The sequence below is a fragment of the Notamacropus eugenii genome, chromosome 1, assembly GCF_028372415.1.
Source record: "Notamacropus eugenii isolate mMacEug1 chromosome 1, mMacEug1.pri_v2, whole genome shotgun sequence".
Lineage (NCBI taxonomy): Eukaryota > Metazoa > Chordata > Mammalia > Diprotodontia > Macropodidae > Notamacropus > Notamacropus eugenii.
The window spans coordinates 530,960,319-530,975,762 of NC_092872.1; the positions used below are offsets into that span (position 1 = coordinate 530,960,319).

Here is a 15,444-nt window from a genome sequence, read left to right on the forward strand (position 1 = left end):
CCTCTGCTCAGAGAAGGGCTTTCTCCCAAAGAATCCTGCCTTGAAAGGGCAGGAGGAAAGAAGGCTGAAGCTGAGACAAAGTCACAGAATCTCTTGGTAGCAGAGATGAAACTACTGGGCAGCTTTCAACTCTCCTGCTGGCTTAGCGTTTTTAGTTCTTTCCCAGCAAGTTTTTCTTTCTCCTTCCTTCCCCTCTCTCACTGAGGGCACAAAGCCATCTAACAGACCGTGAGCTCCCTGAGGGCAGCTGCTGTCTTTTGCCTTTCTTTGTATCCCTCGCACTTCGCACAGTGCCTAGCACATAACAGGTGTTTAATAAATGTTTACTGATGTACTAAGCTTCCAGACAAAGTCCTTTTCTGATAATTTTAGTTTGTTCATTCTCTCTGTGTGAAGAAAATAAGAGAAAATAGAGGTGCCAAATTCCTAAATTTGAATGCAAAAATGGGGAGTGTGTGGATTAGAGGTTACTAAATCATCACCATAACAATAGCTAACCCTGTGAGGTAGATGCTGTTATTACTCCCATTTTATAGATGAGAAAACTAAGGCACAGAGAGATTAAGTGACTTTCCCACCCTGAGCACACAGCTGCCCAGTATGGGATCAATGAAATGCAAATCTTTGCATGAGAAACCTTTTCACTGTAGTCGAACCATAAGATATAGAGTTTTAGTTGTAGCAAAAGAGGCTGTAGAAAAAAAGCGGTGGTTAACTATTGACAGCAGGTGCTCCTGAGAGGGATTGGAATGTTGGATTTGGGTTATGTGACTCATCCTCTACTAATACGAGCTTTGCTCATGGTGGTATATAGGAACCTAGGGTAGAGATGCACCCTTTGGTCAGGAGGCTCTGAGTTTAAGGGCTCACACTTTGCAGGCACAGAGAAGAGAGATACGAACTGTGGGTTACATAATTCTGTCCACCCAAATGGTGCCACTTAGAACATGGTAAACCTGGGATTCTGCTGAATACTAGGGGGCTTCTTGAGAGCTAAGTACCTCCACAGCTTTGCAAGTTACCATCCTTTCCTCTCTCCACCATGCCATACCCATGAATTCGGTTTGAAATTGTCTTGTTTTCCTTCTTCTATCACTCATGTTCAACAGATGTGTAAGTATGTGTGTGTGTGTATGTGTGTGTGTGGGCATAATTTAATTTTCTTAGAACATCAATTTTCCTAGCCCACATATTTTTGAATGCTGGAAGGAATCTCAGAGGCCATTTCATTTAAAAGACTAGGAAACTGAGACTTAACAAGGTTAAGTAATTTGCCCAGGGTTTCATGGACAGTAAAGTAAACATCAGAGACAGGATGACTCCTTGCATCTGAGTCTTCTCATTCTAATAGTCCAACCAATAGTCCTTAAACAGGCTCAGCCGGTAATGTCCAGCTGAGACACCTGAGATTGCTCATGAACATGTTTAGCTCAAACATCTGCTCCATTCTTTGCTAATCTAGATCCTTATGAGCAATTGGTATCCCTGGTTCATTCATGCAAGGCAGATAGTCAATGATATTCAAAGGAGGACAGTGAGGATTACTCACCATGTATCTGTTTTGGATGTAAATATCCCCTCCATGAAGGCCTCTGGGGGCATCCATTTGACTGGAAGCATAGCGCATCCTCCCTTCCTGTAGTAGCTTGCTCTGTAGCACAGAAGAGGAAAATGAAGTCACTCTAGCCAGGGCATTGAGCAGAGCCTGTGACTGACAACTTGACAAAGCATTAATTAAGAAATTAAAATTAATGAGGAATTGGGAGGGTTGGTTGAGGGAAGAAAGCTCATTAGTTAAAGTCATTAGTTGGATCAAGGAGACTCACAAGAGGAATAAAATAGACGATGAAATCAAAATGAAGAAGAAAGTATCAGCTTCAGCAAAGGTTTGGGGGGCCTCCTTTGGATTTTGTCTTATTTTATCATTTGTCTAAAAATAACATCACTAAAGCCTTTTAGTAAGTATAGCCTTGATGAGCCACATCAGCAGATTGTCTAAATTAGGATAATTGACAACAAGGGCTGGCTTATTTGTCTTTTTATCCCTATAGCATCTAGCATTGTGCATTAATTGTAGTAGGTACTTAATGAGCGTGTTTCTTGGATGAATGAAATCGCCCCTAAGTATCATTCACTGGTATAAGTTGTTTATGTACATATCTGAATCACTGACATGCCTGCCTTCCACCATCCCTTCCTGTCAGGGTGTGTGGGAGAAGGTATTCTCAGGCTGCCTGATCAGCTAAGCAAGTCTTAGCAGGAGAAGTAGTGTGAGATGGGCAACAAAATCATCTTGACAATTCACTGACAGATGACTGGCAACCAACTGTAAATATAAAAACTTCTAAATACAAAAGCCTTGCTATACTGTACTGATGTAGTAATAACAAACAATGAATAACATTTAAAGTTTGCAAAGCACTGCAAATATATTAACCTTGCAATGCTCATGGGAGATAAGTAGTATTGTTATCCCAATTTTATAGATGAGGAAACTGAGGCAAGCAGGTCACACAATTATTAATTGTCCAAGACCAGACTTGAAGGAATGAACTCAGTATTTTACTCTCCTTTTCTCAAATGAACTTAGAAATTGTTACACTCCCCAAATAAGTCATTATACCCAAAGATGTATGTATTATTACAATGATATTCATTTTACTTAACCCAATCCTTGCTTTTGTTCTGGCTCAAAGAGCAAAAGCTCTTGAAGATTATTTTGTTGATAATTCAATGGGGTGGGAAGCATTTATTATGCACCTACTGTGTGCCAGGAGCTGTCTTTTGGAGAATCCAAAGATAAAAATGAAATAGCTCTTTTCCTTAAGGGGTTTGTATTCTGACTGACAAAAAATGGACTGTACACAGCAAAGTGATTTGTTAAGCCATTCAGGAAGTCAGTTGGTAGCAACACTGGATTTTGATGCTGGGGCCAGTTTTCAGTAGCCTACAAATGAAAAGTTTAAAGAAGCAACAGAGCAAGGTCCATTATCTCTTTTCTTTCTAAGCAAGCATGGTGTAAGGAGCAGCTAGTTTCCTGCTGGCCTACAAGAAGAAGTTATAATGGTAAGATTGTTGGACTTGATTTCAGGGACACCTGGCTTTGATTTTGCCTCTGATATGTGCTAGCTGTGTGACAACGAGTGTGTGTGTGTGTGTGTGTGTGTGTGTGTGTGTGTGTGTGATGGAAGGTTAATGGTTGTCACCCACCTGTAGATGTCTCGAGCCATTCCAAAATCTCCAATCTTGGCCACTCTGCCTGGTCCAGAGCAGGTCAAGAGACAGTTCCTAGCAGCAATGTCCCTGGAAGGGAGAGAAATAAGATCTAGTTTCCCAAACCAATGTGTGAAGAGACTATTTACACAAAGATCAATTTCTCTTCCTCATGTGATATCCAGAAAGCTGGCTCTTTTGTCCTGCATTTCCTGGAATATACTTCAGTATGAGAGACTACATTTGGGGGCTTGACAACTTTTAAAAGGGATAGACAAAGGGACTAGAGAAGATGATGTGTCCAGTGTAAACTAAAACTGGGGGAAACAAAGGACATTTTATAGAATTGTTTTCAGAATATTGACCCCAAAAAGTCAGTAGTTTTCTCTAAATTTCTCTAGCTTCTGTCAAATAAAATTGTAGATGTATTATCCATGAAGCTATCAAATTTTTAAGCTATGTTTACTACCCACCAGGTAAAGCAATTATTTCATCCTATGATTTCATTAGGATTAAGGCTCTCTTGTGAAGAAATTCGAATGTACGTATCTGTACATTAGGTAATGTATGTACCTGAATCACTGACATGCCTGCCTTCCACCATCCCTTCCTGTCAAGGTGTATGGGAGAAGGTATTCTCAGGCTACCTGATCAGCTAAGCAAGTCTTAGCAGGAGAAGTAGCATGAGATGGGTAACAAAATCATTTTGACAATTCACTGACAGATAACTGGCAACCAGCTGTTGCCAGTTGTCCAGTTGGGAGATCTGTTGTCCAACAGCCTTAGAGTTGCTTGAGGTTATTTTGAGACCTTAGGTGACTTACATGAGGTGGAATTCAAACCCAGTTTTTCCTACTTCAAGGGCAGATCTCGATCCATGTTGCCTTACTTCACCATATAAAGCAATATTATGCTCCATGTAAAACCATTTCTTTACACTTTAGGCAGTGTCTCTAGGTTAGAGTGCTCTAGGATTGACTGAATCTTTATTCTTTTTGCCTTGATAGATTTCAATCATACCACCTTTACATCTTTTCTGACTGGAATCCTCATTTTTTTTTTTTGGTCTATCATTATACAGAAGTCCCTTCGTCTCCTTGGTCCCACAGATCCATGAAGAAAGGTCAAATGAGTTGAGTCTATGAAACACTGAGAAGAAATTATTGGGTTGTCAGATTTTCAAATAATTATGATTCTGCTGCAAGACATGGAGGTAGAAGTACAGACATCTCACATGACTAATCTGAAATTTTCCTTGATATGATTAAGAACCTGCCAATATTCATCAACTCTACTACCTTCTGCTAATACATGTAAACCTACAGTATACGTAGAAATAAATGATACAAACTGAAGAAGTCTAGAATATGTGTTACATGACTTTCACTTTGTGAGTAGGAAAGTCATGGCCTGTGGAACACAGCAATGTCATCATCTCTTCTTTCAATTAAAAACTATGACTGGAAGAGATAAGAGGCCACGGAAAGATAACAGCTGTATACATTGATAACATGTATGTTTCTGGAAAATGAGGCAACACTCATTTAAAGCTCAACTGTCCTTGGAAGGAATTGCAGGCTAAATCCAAGTGCCATAAAGATAGATCTAGAACTGTTTGACACGGAGGGTTAGACAAGGAAAAGGAAAAAGGGGAAAACTGGTGAACTGATCCATATGTATCGATGTGAGTCAGAAAAGCATTAGTGTACCTGCAGGTACATCTACCAAATGCATGCAGGTCAAGGGAAGAGATACATAGCTAATGTAAGTTATCTTTGGCTTTATATGGCCCCACCATGTGAATGCATTAGTCACTTTGGACTGCTCTGCCCAAGCAAGTCCTCCACGGAGATGGGCTGAGCCAACCCAGCCTGTACACCAATAAAATGAGAGATAGATGATCTCTAAGTCCTCATCCAGCTCTATTTGTCTGGGATTCTATAAGGAGTATTGCTACCCTTGGTTCTACTTCTGACCAGCAACTAAGAACTGGACAGAGATGTGCAAGTGTCATGAGCCTTTGGAGAAAGTGACCATATTTATCTTAGAGTTTATTATAACAAAGAAAGAGAGTGCTGGGTTTTATTAGACATGTGCCCTAGACTTTAGGGAAGCAGATTTTAAAAAGATCAGAGAACAGATAGGATGACCTACAGGCTGGAGATTCTAAAAGTGAAGCTAGCTTAAAAAGGATGGGATACTCTAGAAAATTATCACCATCCAAGCAGTGAAGATGAAAAAAGAGAGACAGCTAAAGAGATGAATATGGCTGCAAGGTATGCTCTCTTTTCAGTTCAAATTCTGTAAAGTTCTATTTTTTAAAATGGAAGAGTCTATAAATAAGGATGAACAGAAAATAATAATGCATGCTCTATTCATGATGTCTAGATTAAAGCCTAGAATGAATTGTGGCCTGAAGAAAATTCTAAAGACAAAAGTAAAAAGTTTTAAAGGCCATATCGAGAGGACAAAGGATAAGAAAGACTAAACCTGCCTCCTAAGCAATGGAGGAGAATGCTCACAGATGACAGAGAAAAGGGAGCTACTCAAACCATATTTGGCTTACATATACCCCATTAAGGAGAATGTATTCCTTGTTCCATTGGTCTTTGGGGTGGGAAAGGGTAGCTTCAGCATGGGTGAAGAGAGAATTGAAATGCAAAAGGAGATAGTAACCACTTTGAATGAATTCAAGTCTCTAGACTGGTCATGATGTGATTATGGAACCACTGTTAGTAACCTTTGTGAAATTGTGGGGAATGAAAGAGGTATCATAAGATTAGATATAGGAAAAATCTGGATTTTCAAGAAATGGAAAAAGGTAGATGCCAGCTCCAGAATGATAAGCTTGGCATTCATTCACGACCAACTTCTAGAAGAACCTGTTATACAGATGGTTTGGATTTGGTTTAAACACAGGAAAATTGAATTGCATTCAATAAATAGTTTTAATGTACAGTATGCAAGGCACTGCATTAAATGCTGTGAGTATAAAGAAGAGAGTCCCTGATCTCAAGGACCAGACAGTGAAATAGAGGGGATGATGTACACACACATACACATATACATAGAGTTTACACAATATGTGCATATATATGTGTGCATATATGTATACAAACATATATGTATATACACACATATACACACATATACATATTATACACACACACATATATATATTTATATTTCACAGATGAACTATGAAAAGGGCAAAAGAGAGATCCAGACAGCAGGCTTCTAGGATAATCTAAGGAGGGGTGAATCACTTTCTGCTAGAGGTGGGGGGGGTGGGTGGGTGGGGTGGGGTGGGAGATCAGAGAAGAGGAAGTACCTTAACTGAGTCTTGGGGGAAGAGAAGAATTTCAACAAGATGAAATGTAGCATAAAGATATTCTAAGACCTGCATGAATGCACAAAGGATGGTGATGATTGGACACTGCAGGGGAATAACTAGTGGCCCAGTTTGGCTGGAACACAGAATGTATGAATAGTCATGCCCAGGTGAAGCCTGGGAAAGTGTGATGGAGCCTTTTTTTCTTTGGCTGGGAGTGGGGAAGGCCTATGGATGAAGAGTTAAAGACTAGAAAAGAAAGTGGTGAGAGAGGAAGGGTGGCTAGATGGCAGCCCCTCTGAAAGAATAATCTGGTGATTTCAGTGGACAAGTTCAAGGAATCCATCATGGTGATACAGCATTCCACAAAGCTAATTTGTCCAGAACAAGGTGGGCAGGTGATAGCCCCTCTGTATTCTTCTCTAGTTAGGCCAGTTTGGAGTACTGTGTTCAGTCTGGAATGCCACATTTTAGGAAGCATATTTACAAGTTAGAGAACGTTCGGAGGAAGGCAAGCAGGATGGTGAAAATACTGGAGAATATACCATTGACAGAATTGGAGCTCCTCAGCTTGGAGCAGAAAAGACTTAAGGGGTTGGGAGTAGGACCTGAGAGCTTTGTTTAAGTATATGGAAGGCTGCCATGTGGAAGGCTTGCAGTGCTTGGCCTCAGAGGGCAGAACAAAATGCAGTGGGTGAAAGTGACAAAGAGGCTTCTATGAGTTTGACAGAAGTAATAATATCCCAACAATTAAGAGTAGAATGGATCACTTCTGGAAGCACTAAATATCTCCTCTGTGGAGGTCTGTAAGCAGAGGCTCATAGCCACTTGTTAGGGACACCGTAAATGGGATACTCAAGTTGGGCTAGATAGCTTTTGGGGTTCTCTTTGACTTGGGTCCTCTGTGTGCTCACTGGCTAACCAGGAATCCCTCATCTGCATTACTTCTGTACTACTGCATTTCTTCAGAGGATTAGTGAGCTGGGAAATCGTGAATGACATCTAGTCTTTTTCAAAATAGGCAGATTAAGTCTTGAGAGATACTGTGTACAAACAATATGGAGAGATGTAGGCTGGATGATCGTGTGGTGAAGTAGATTCCCAGCTGGATGGCAGCCAGTAGGGAGGCCTCTAATACACCGCAGGGTCCTATCTCTGGTCCTCTTCACTTCAAAGAAAGAACAGGCAGGCTTACATAACTGGCAGATGGCATCAAGCTGGGAGGGATGGCTCATAGGAGAGGTGATGGAATCATGATTCAAAATGATCTCAACTGAGTGGGAATGATGGGCCCTAGACACACAGGAGGAAATACGGCAGGGAAGTGCTATATGCTTAGGGTTAAGAAAATCAATTGCATAATTATAATATTTGGGAGATATGGGGGTTTTTGTGTGAAATAAGGCCTTGAGGTTTTGGTTGACCACAAGCTCAATGGAAACCTAGAGTTATATGAGGCTACTAAAAAAAAAGGCTAATGCATTTTAGAGGATCTTAATAGGCATTTAGTGTCTAGATAATGGGAGGTAATAACCCAACTATTCTGCATCAACCAGACCACATCTTGAATATTGTATCCAGTTCTGACCACCACATTTGAGGCAAAGATAATGACAAACTGGAGTTCATTTGAGGAAGATGGTGAAGGAAGATGGAGGAACAGGGAACGAAAAGACTTCAGGGGAATAAGATAGCTGTTGTGGAGGAGAGAGTAGACTTATTCGCAGGGATGTTTTAAGGTTCAAATGAAATAATGGATGTAAAGCAGCTCACAAACCATAAAATGCTATATAAATGCAAGTTAGACTGTTATTCTCCAGTCACCAGGCCTCCACTGTGGCAATGACTTCATTCCCTATGCTGCCTATGGAGTGCCTGCTGAGCTCAAGGAAAGCTTATAAAACAATACGGAGTGAGCTGGTAAGTGTTTACCTACAGGGCTTTTAAGGGAAAAAATGTATGCACATACCTTAAAGTTTAATCTGTATTATGAACATTTTAAGCCTACACAGTCAACAGAAAAATAAATCAAAGGGTATGTGGCTGTGACTCCACCCCTAGCTATTGTGGTAGTGTCAGAGAGAAGAGATAAGAGGTAGTCACTCAGGTGGAAGATACTGGGAGGCAGGTTTGGGCTCTGTGTAACAAAGTTCTAACAATTAGAAACATTCCTAAACGGAGTGGGCTGCCTTCCAAGGAACTGAGCTCCTTGTCTCAATCAGAACATCAGGGATTTTACTGAGAGGATTTCTGCTTTGGTTGGGAGGTTGACCTTTGAGGTCCCCTCCAGTCCCATGATTCTTAATGGTAATTCCAGGAAGCATGGTGCCTGGGGCCTCACTCTTTCACTAAGGATGTGGTTCTGAGAAAGGTTTTACAAAGATCAGAGGGAAGAGCTTTCTGAAGGAAGGAATGTATAAGATAGTAAGGGATGGGGTTCTTAACTGGGTCTTGGAGCTGGAAGGGCTGGGACCTCATGGGCTCTCTATTCTGTGAAGCCTGTTGCATCACTGTTATCATTCGACCATAGCCTGCTGTTTTATCTTTAAAAGAAAATGATAGACTTCCATGTGCCTGGACTACTTAAGATGAAGCGAGTGAGGATGAAGGCAGGGGACTGACTAGAAGGCACAGTAAAAAGACAAAGCAGAGAATCTTAGATTGGAAAGAACCTCAGAGGTGTCCGACCCAAGCTTTGCTTGATTAAGCACAAATATCCCCACAAGTATTTATGCAGACCTCATTTGAAAGCCTTTGTGGAGGGGGAAGCCCACGACTTCCATTATAGCGTTGAACACATCTTTGAATTGGTCCTCCTATGGCTGTCCTCTGTGTCTCACCTTTCTGTAGATGCATTCCAGCTTGTCGATGCCTTACAAAAATGTGGCAGCCAAACGTAGTTGAGGGGTCAAGCTTGGAGCATTTGCATAAGACCCACCTCATTGATGGAGAGAATGATGACTTAGGGGGCAGAGAGGGCCTGAGAGTGCTTGGAATCCCTTCACACAGGGTCCATACTCTTTACCAGTGAAGAGGGTTTTATACAAATGTTCCACCCTTGAGTCCTGGGTTACACTTTGTACAATAAAACTTCTAGGTCTGCATTAAGGGCATCATGGGGTACATGAAGCTGGGCAGGGGGAGAGAATGGGGATGGGAAGGAGAAAGTCCTGCTACACTTCAGTTTCTGAATCTGTATAATGGGTAAAATGCTGCTTTTCACCTACCAAAAGAATAGTGAAGTTTTACTTACAAAATGATTGAACAAGCTTTGCAAAGGACCCATTTTACTTTGAAGGCTGACCTCAGGCCTCCAGATATGAAGACAGTGAACAAACAAGCAACAGTAGCAAGTGTACCATGGCAAGTACCTTCAGTGGGGTCCCTGATCTAAATACCCTTTAGTCATATATTTAAAGTAAGGTTTTGACAGAGAGAATGAAATTTATGAACTAAAGAAACTAGTTCTTATCCTTGCAGATTTCACAATTTTGGAAACCTTGAATTCCATTTCATTCTCCCTCTGAGGCCCTGTAAAGTTTGAGACTGCCATGAATATTGGTGGCTGAAGTTTCTTCCCTGCCCCCTCCCATGCAGGATACAATAACACAGCCAAGGTTCCCAGAATAAATCATTGACACATCTACCACTGGAATCAAAACGATGATGCTGATTTTACAGATGGAGAAACTTAAAGTCTCAGTGGATTCAGTAATCATTTAGAACACATCCCTGGCTGATTAAGAAAAATATCCTTGTTTTGCAGCTTGCCTCTGGGACACCATCCCTGGTTGCTGTCTCTGGGCAGGTCTGTGCCCTCACAGCATAATGAAGGCAAGACTGCCTGAGGCCAGGGGGGCAGGAACAACCAGACCCCTCAGACTTACCGGTGAATGAAGTGGTTTTCTTCCAGATACTGACAGCCACAGGCAATGTCACGAGCCACATGCAGCAGGTCCAGCATAGCCAAGGAGGAGGGCTGGTTCTGGAGAGACAGAAATCATGACACCCCCCCCAGTGAAAAGCAGTTCATGCTGGCTTAACTAGGGAGAGCAAAAGTTACTATTACAACTTATTTTCAGAAAAGAGAGGATTGTATTGTAGTCAGAGGCCCTAGGTTAAAATCCCAGTTCTGACATTGGCTGCATAACCCTGGGTAAACTTAATGTCTCTGGGCCTTTGGTCCCTAAACTGTGAAATGAAGGGGTTGAAGTATATGATCTCTAAGGCCCTTCTGTGTTTAAATCTATGATTCTTTGCTGTGCAGAGCATTTTCTCGTTTGTTCCAATAATCCTCAGAAGTAGGTGGTATTATACAAATTGTACAGATGAATAACGAGTATAAGAGATAAGTGGGTTGCCTAGGGTCACACCACCCTGAAGTATCCAAACTGAGATTTTTAACCTTGGGTTTCCTGACTCCAAATCTACATTCTACCCAACCTCTTTAAGTGTGAAAATCTGAGATGTAATGACTGACTGAGTTGAGGACAAAATAGGATCCTTGCCATGGCATACATTTATTGCTGCTAATCCTGGAGCCCTGAGTGGGTCTACTGGAGTCCCACCCTGAAGAAGCTGATGCCACAATGACCCTTCCATCTACTTTTCCAGACTCTAGTCTCTCCCCATTCCAACTGGACTTTCATTATCTCACTTCCTTGCTCCCTGTAGTTCACATAATTAGAACTAACATAGCCCTTTAAGGGTTGTAAAACTATATACGTTATCTTACTTGAGCCTGGCATCAGCCCTTTGAGGTACATACTGTGTATTGTTATCCCCTTTTCACAAATATGGAAATGGAGGCTTAGAGAGGTAAAAGTAACTTGCCCATCATCACAACAATCAGTCAATTCCAGAAAGCTAGATTTGAACCCAGGTCTCCAAGCCTGACCCTTTACACCATACTCACAGTCTCCTGTTGATTAAGCACCTACCTATGAGGTACAAGGAATTGGGTTAGCTGGAGGGAGATACAAAGATGAGTAACCAAGGACAGAGCTTATGACCTGGATGTACACAGATAACTCACATAAAATTGAATAGGGCAGCTAGGTGCTGCAGTGGATAGAGCCCTGGGCCTGGAGTTAGGAAGACCTGAGTTCAAATTCAGCCTCACATACTTTGTAGCTGTGTGATCCTGGGCACGTCACTTAATACTACTGCCGCAGTTTCCTCATCTGTAAAATGAGCTGGAGAAGGAAATGGCAAACCATTCCAGTGTTTCTGCCAAGAAAACCCAGAACAGGGTCCTGCAGAGTCTGACACAACTGAAAAATCACCGAACAAGAAAGATAACAGCACAGCATAATGAGATAAGGCTGCCTCATTTTATCCTTATTGCAAGAGGATAAAAATGCTACAAAAGATCTGAGGGAGCCATCCCTTCCAAAAGAGCTTCATGGAGTTAGAAACAGAATCAGGCCTTAAAGAACATGGAGATGGGGGGCGGGGTGCCATGTAACATGTTCATCACTGGGTGATCATTTCTGCTATCGGGGGATTAAGCTCAGTCCATGGATTAGATATGGCTCTTGATTCTGGGAGATTTGGGAATCTTGAGGACATGCCAAGATGGCTCAGATGATCATTTTGTTATCCTCTGCATCCTGGCTGCAGAGCCCCACCCTGGGTCTCCTTGTGGACCACACCCAGATGCCCTGGAGAATGCAGGTGCACATGGGGTCCTGAGTGCCTTCCTCAGAGGTTCATCAGTCAGGGCTACAAAAGGGAGGCAGGAGGAAAGCTCTGGACCACCACAACTGGTCTGTTACAAGCTTCCCTGGGCCTGCCTTTATTCCTGTGTTCTCCTATGCACCACTCCACAAACCTCAGAAAACATGGGCAGGTTTGACAATTGTACCCCAACATTGCAGGTGGCATGAACTTCGTCTAAACACCTTCTTTTCCCTGAACTAGATGGGATTAAATCCTCAGCAGCTCATCCCCAGTGTGCAACCTCCACCATGGTCCTTGATCACCTTCCACAGGACCAAAGCTAGGAGGGTCCTTAGAGCTCGTTTAGTCCATTTCACAAGAATTCCCTGTGTGACACCCAAAAGGTGTTCATATCTCTTCTTGAAGACCTTTACTGAGAGGGAACCCACCGCCTCTCAAGGCAGCCCATGCATTATGCTCATTTCCTCTACCATCAGGTTTAAATTTGTGTCAGCAACTCTATATCAGCCACAAATTTGGTAAGCATATAATTGTTAATTGCATTGGGATGCCATATTCCTGGGCCAAACGTTCCGCTAGACCTTCCTTCCAAGTTGACTTTGAACCTATTTGGGTCTAGCCATCAACCAATTCTAGATCTACCTAAATGATATGTTACCTATCTCATGTCTATCTTTTCCACAAGAATAGTATGAGTGAATTGATAAAATCAATCAATAAACATTTATTAAGTGATTAAATGTGCCAGGCATTATGCCAAGCACTGGGTCAAATGCTCTGCCAAAATTTAGGTAAATATCTATAGTGTTTCAGGCAGCTTAGGTGGCACAGTGTATAGAGTATGGGGCTTGGAGTCAGGAGGTCCTGAGGACAAATCTGACCTCAGACACTTACTAGCTGTGTGACCCTGGGCGAGGCCCTTAACCCATTTGCCTTAGTTTCCTCATCTGTCAAATGAGGAAGGAAATGGCAAACTACTCCAGTATCTTTGCCAAGAAAATCCAAACAGGGTCATGAGTCAGACAAGACTGAAACAACTGAAGAACACAGCAACAACATCTACAGTGTTTTGAGTTGGTAACGAGTCTAGGAAGACTGTCACAAAAAGCTATGGGGCTCATCTTGCATGATTTGTTGCTAACATGGAGGGGGTGGCATTTATACAAATGCCCGGAAGGAAACTGCTATGTGCAATCTTTTGAAATGATTCTGTTCCTTAACTTCAAGAATTCTCAGGCTTGAAACAAGATGAGGGAGTGGGGAGGAGGAGGGAAGTTTCTGAGTTTTTGTTGATGTTCAGTTGTTTCAGTTGTATCTAACTCTTCATGACCCCATTTGGGTTTTCTTGGCAAAGATAACTGGAGTGGTTTGTAATTTCCTTCTCCAGCCCATTTGACAGATGAGGAAACTGAGGCAAATAGGCTTAAATGACTTGCCCAGGGTCACACAGCTAGTAGGTGTCTGAGGCTGGATTTGAACTCAGGAAAATGAGTCTTTTTTATTCCTATCCCAGTGCTCTATCTACTAAGCCACCTAGCTGTCCCTGAGTTTTGGTAGGTTACCTAAAAGATAACCTTGAGCTATTCAAAATTATTTTTAGACAAAAATTGACCACATGCTACCTTATTTCCTCCTCCTCCTAACAACTCATAGCATTATCTCTCAAACAATGCTGAATTTATTCCTGTCTTTAGACGCTTGTTCAACTGATTCTTCTTGCCCCAAATGCAACCTTTCTCTTCCTTTCTCTCAGCCTATCTGAATCATTATTCATGGGTATGAGTAAATTCAGCCAATGAATATTCCCTTCCTACTGTGCACAGAATGCTGTGCAGATCATAAGTGCATAGAGTGGGAGTTAGGATAGCGAGTTGCCATAATGAGTTGCTTAAGTGGCAAAGTAGGATTTGAACCAGGTTCTCTCTCAAAATCTAACATTCTTTCCAGTGCTATTAGCTTTCCACACTATGAAAAACTTTCCATACTGTAAGTTCATCTGAACCTGAAATGGAGTTTAGGTTACCAAGGAAATCTTTGGGTCCTATGCTAACCACTAACATTTTGCTCCAACTGGTATTTCTAGGACTTTTTTTGACTGCAGATGGGAATCCTGTGATATCAGCTATCCCATGAGACTTAAAGAAAAACCTAAAAAAAAAAAAGTGTGTGTAATTTATTTTGATCTAAAGCTTCTTAATGTCAAATCCAAGCCTACAAAGGTTTACTTATAGTATCTGAATAGATACTTTAGCACTGACGAGCAACCATTTGATGAGACATGAATTTCAGACAAGATGCCACCCTTTATCTGCTTTAGAGTTTATGGTCCAATAGAGGGATATGTGCTGGGGGCTATAGGAGAGATAGCTGGTAGTTAAATTTTCAGCGTGAGCATTTATACCTCTGAAATTGGCAAATACTACAAATCAGGGCTTGATTTATGGTTCTGTGGAGTGTTCAGACTCAAAAAAGTGATGGAGAAAATGTTAAGGATGTAGATTAAATGTAAAAGTATGCCGTGCATACATCCCCTTCTCCCCCTCCCCCCCAGCCTGTTGTTAAACATTTACTGGTAGGTAACTTTAAAAGGCACACCAGGTCTGGTCAGTTTGGTAGGTTCCCATATCTACTTGATGAGATTGCAGGGCACGGGCATTTGTTGGAATTCCTATTGAATTGTTTCCTTAGCCAGCCCCTCGCAGAGGATCTCTGGATACAAGTGCTTCTTTGGGAGGACACAATGAGCCCCTCTGACTGGCCCTCGGTGACAGGGCTGCCTCCTGAAGATTGGCTGACTGAAAAGGATGGATCATTAGAAGATCCTCCCCCCATTCTACAAGACTGATCTGTGAAGATTCTATCCTTCTTCCTCTTCTCCTTTTATTTCAAACCAAAATGCAGTGAGGTTGCTGGGGATGGGGGAGGCGAGGACAGAAGGATGTGACTTTCCTTCCAAACCCCTTGGCTGCCCCACTCAGCCTCAATTAACAGTCTGGTGAGAGCATCAGTTACTAGGGACCAGCCAACAAAGGAGCTCACTGAGCCCTCCTGGCAAGGGACCAGGGTGCAAGCTGAGACCTGTGGGAGGCTCCCCTTCTTCAGACAAAGGCCTCAGCTTTGTGTTCTCACCTGCCGCCATATTGCTCAGGGGCTCAGTTCTAATATTGATGAGAAGTGGGGTTGAGAGAGAATTAGGGAGGGGAGGAAAGGGGGAGAAA

General features: G+C 42.1%; 2 protein-coding genes across 7 annotated transcripts in view; one reads left to right on the forward strand and one right to left on the reverse strand.

Moving 5' to 3' along the window:
• Window positions 1-15,444, forward strand: part of CLIP4 (CAP-Gly domain containing linker protein family member 4) — a 170,196-nt gene that overhangs the window by 129,932 nt on the left and 24,820 nt on the right. For 3 of the 6 annotated variants that reach the window (XM_072634095.1, XM_072634097.1, XM_072634096.1), the window contains one exon: window positions 4,295-4,576. The exons of 2 other annotated variants lie outside the window; for them this stretch is intronic. In XM_072634095.1, coding sequence (XP_072490196.1) covers window positions 4,295-4,330 — 36 coding nt within the window. In that variant the 3' untranslated portion in view covers window positions 4,331-4,576. Of the gene's footprint in view, window positions 1-3,008; window positions 3,067-4,294; window positions 4,577-15,444 lie in introns of those variants that run through there. One more of the 6 variants, XM_072634098.1, reaches the window with a different exon arrangement.
• ALK (ALK receptor tyrosine kinase) overlaps window positions 1-15,444 on the reverse strand; it is a 54,973-nt gene that overhangs the window by 14,903 nt on the left and 24,626 nt on the right. Inside the window, exons 5-7 of the mRNA XM_072634100.1 lie at window positions 10,432-10,529; window positions 3,211-3,303; window positions 1,550-1,651 (exon numbers count right to left, since the gene is read on the reverse strand). Coding sequence (XP_072490201.1) covers window positions 1,550-1,651; window positions 3,211-3,303; window positions 10,432-10,529 — 293 coding nt within the window. The remainder of the gene's footprint in view (window positions 1-1,549; window positions 1,652-3,210; window positions 3,304-10,431; window positions 10,530-15,444) is intronic.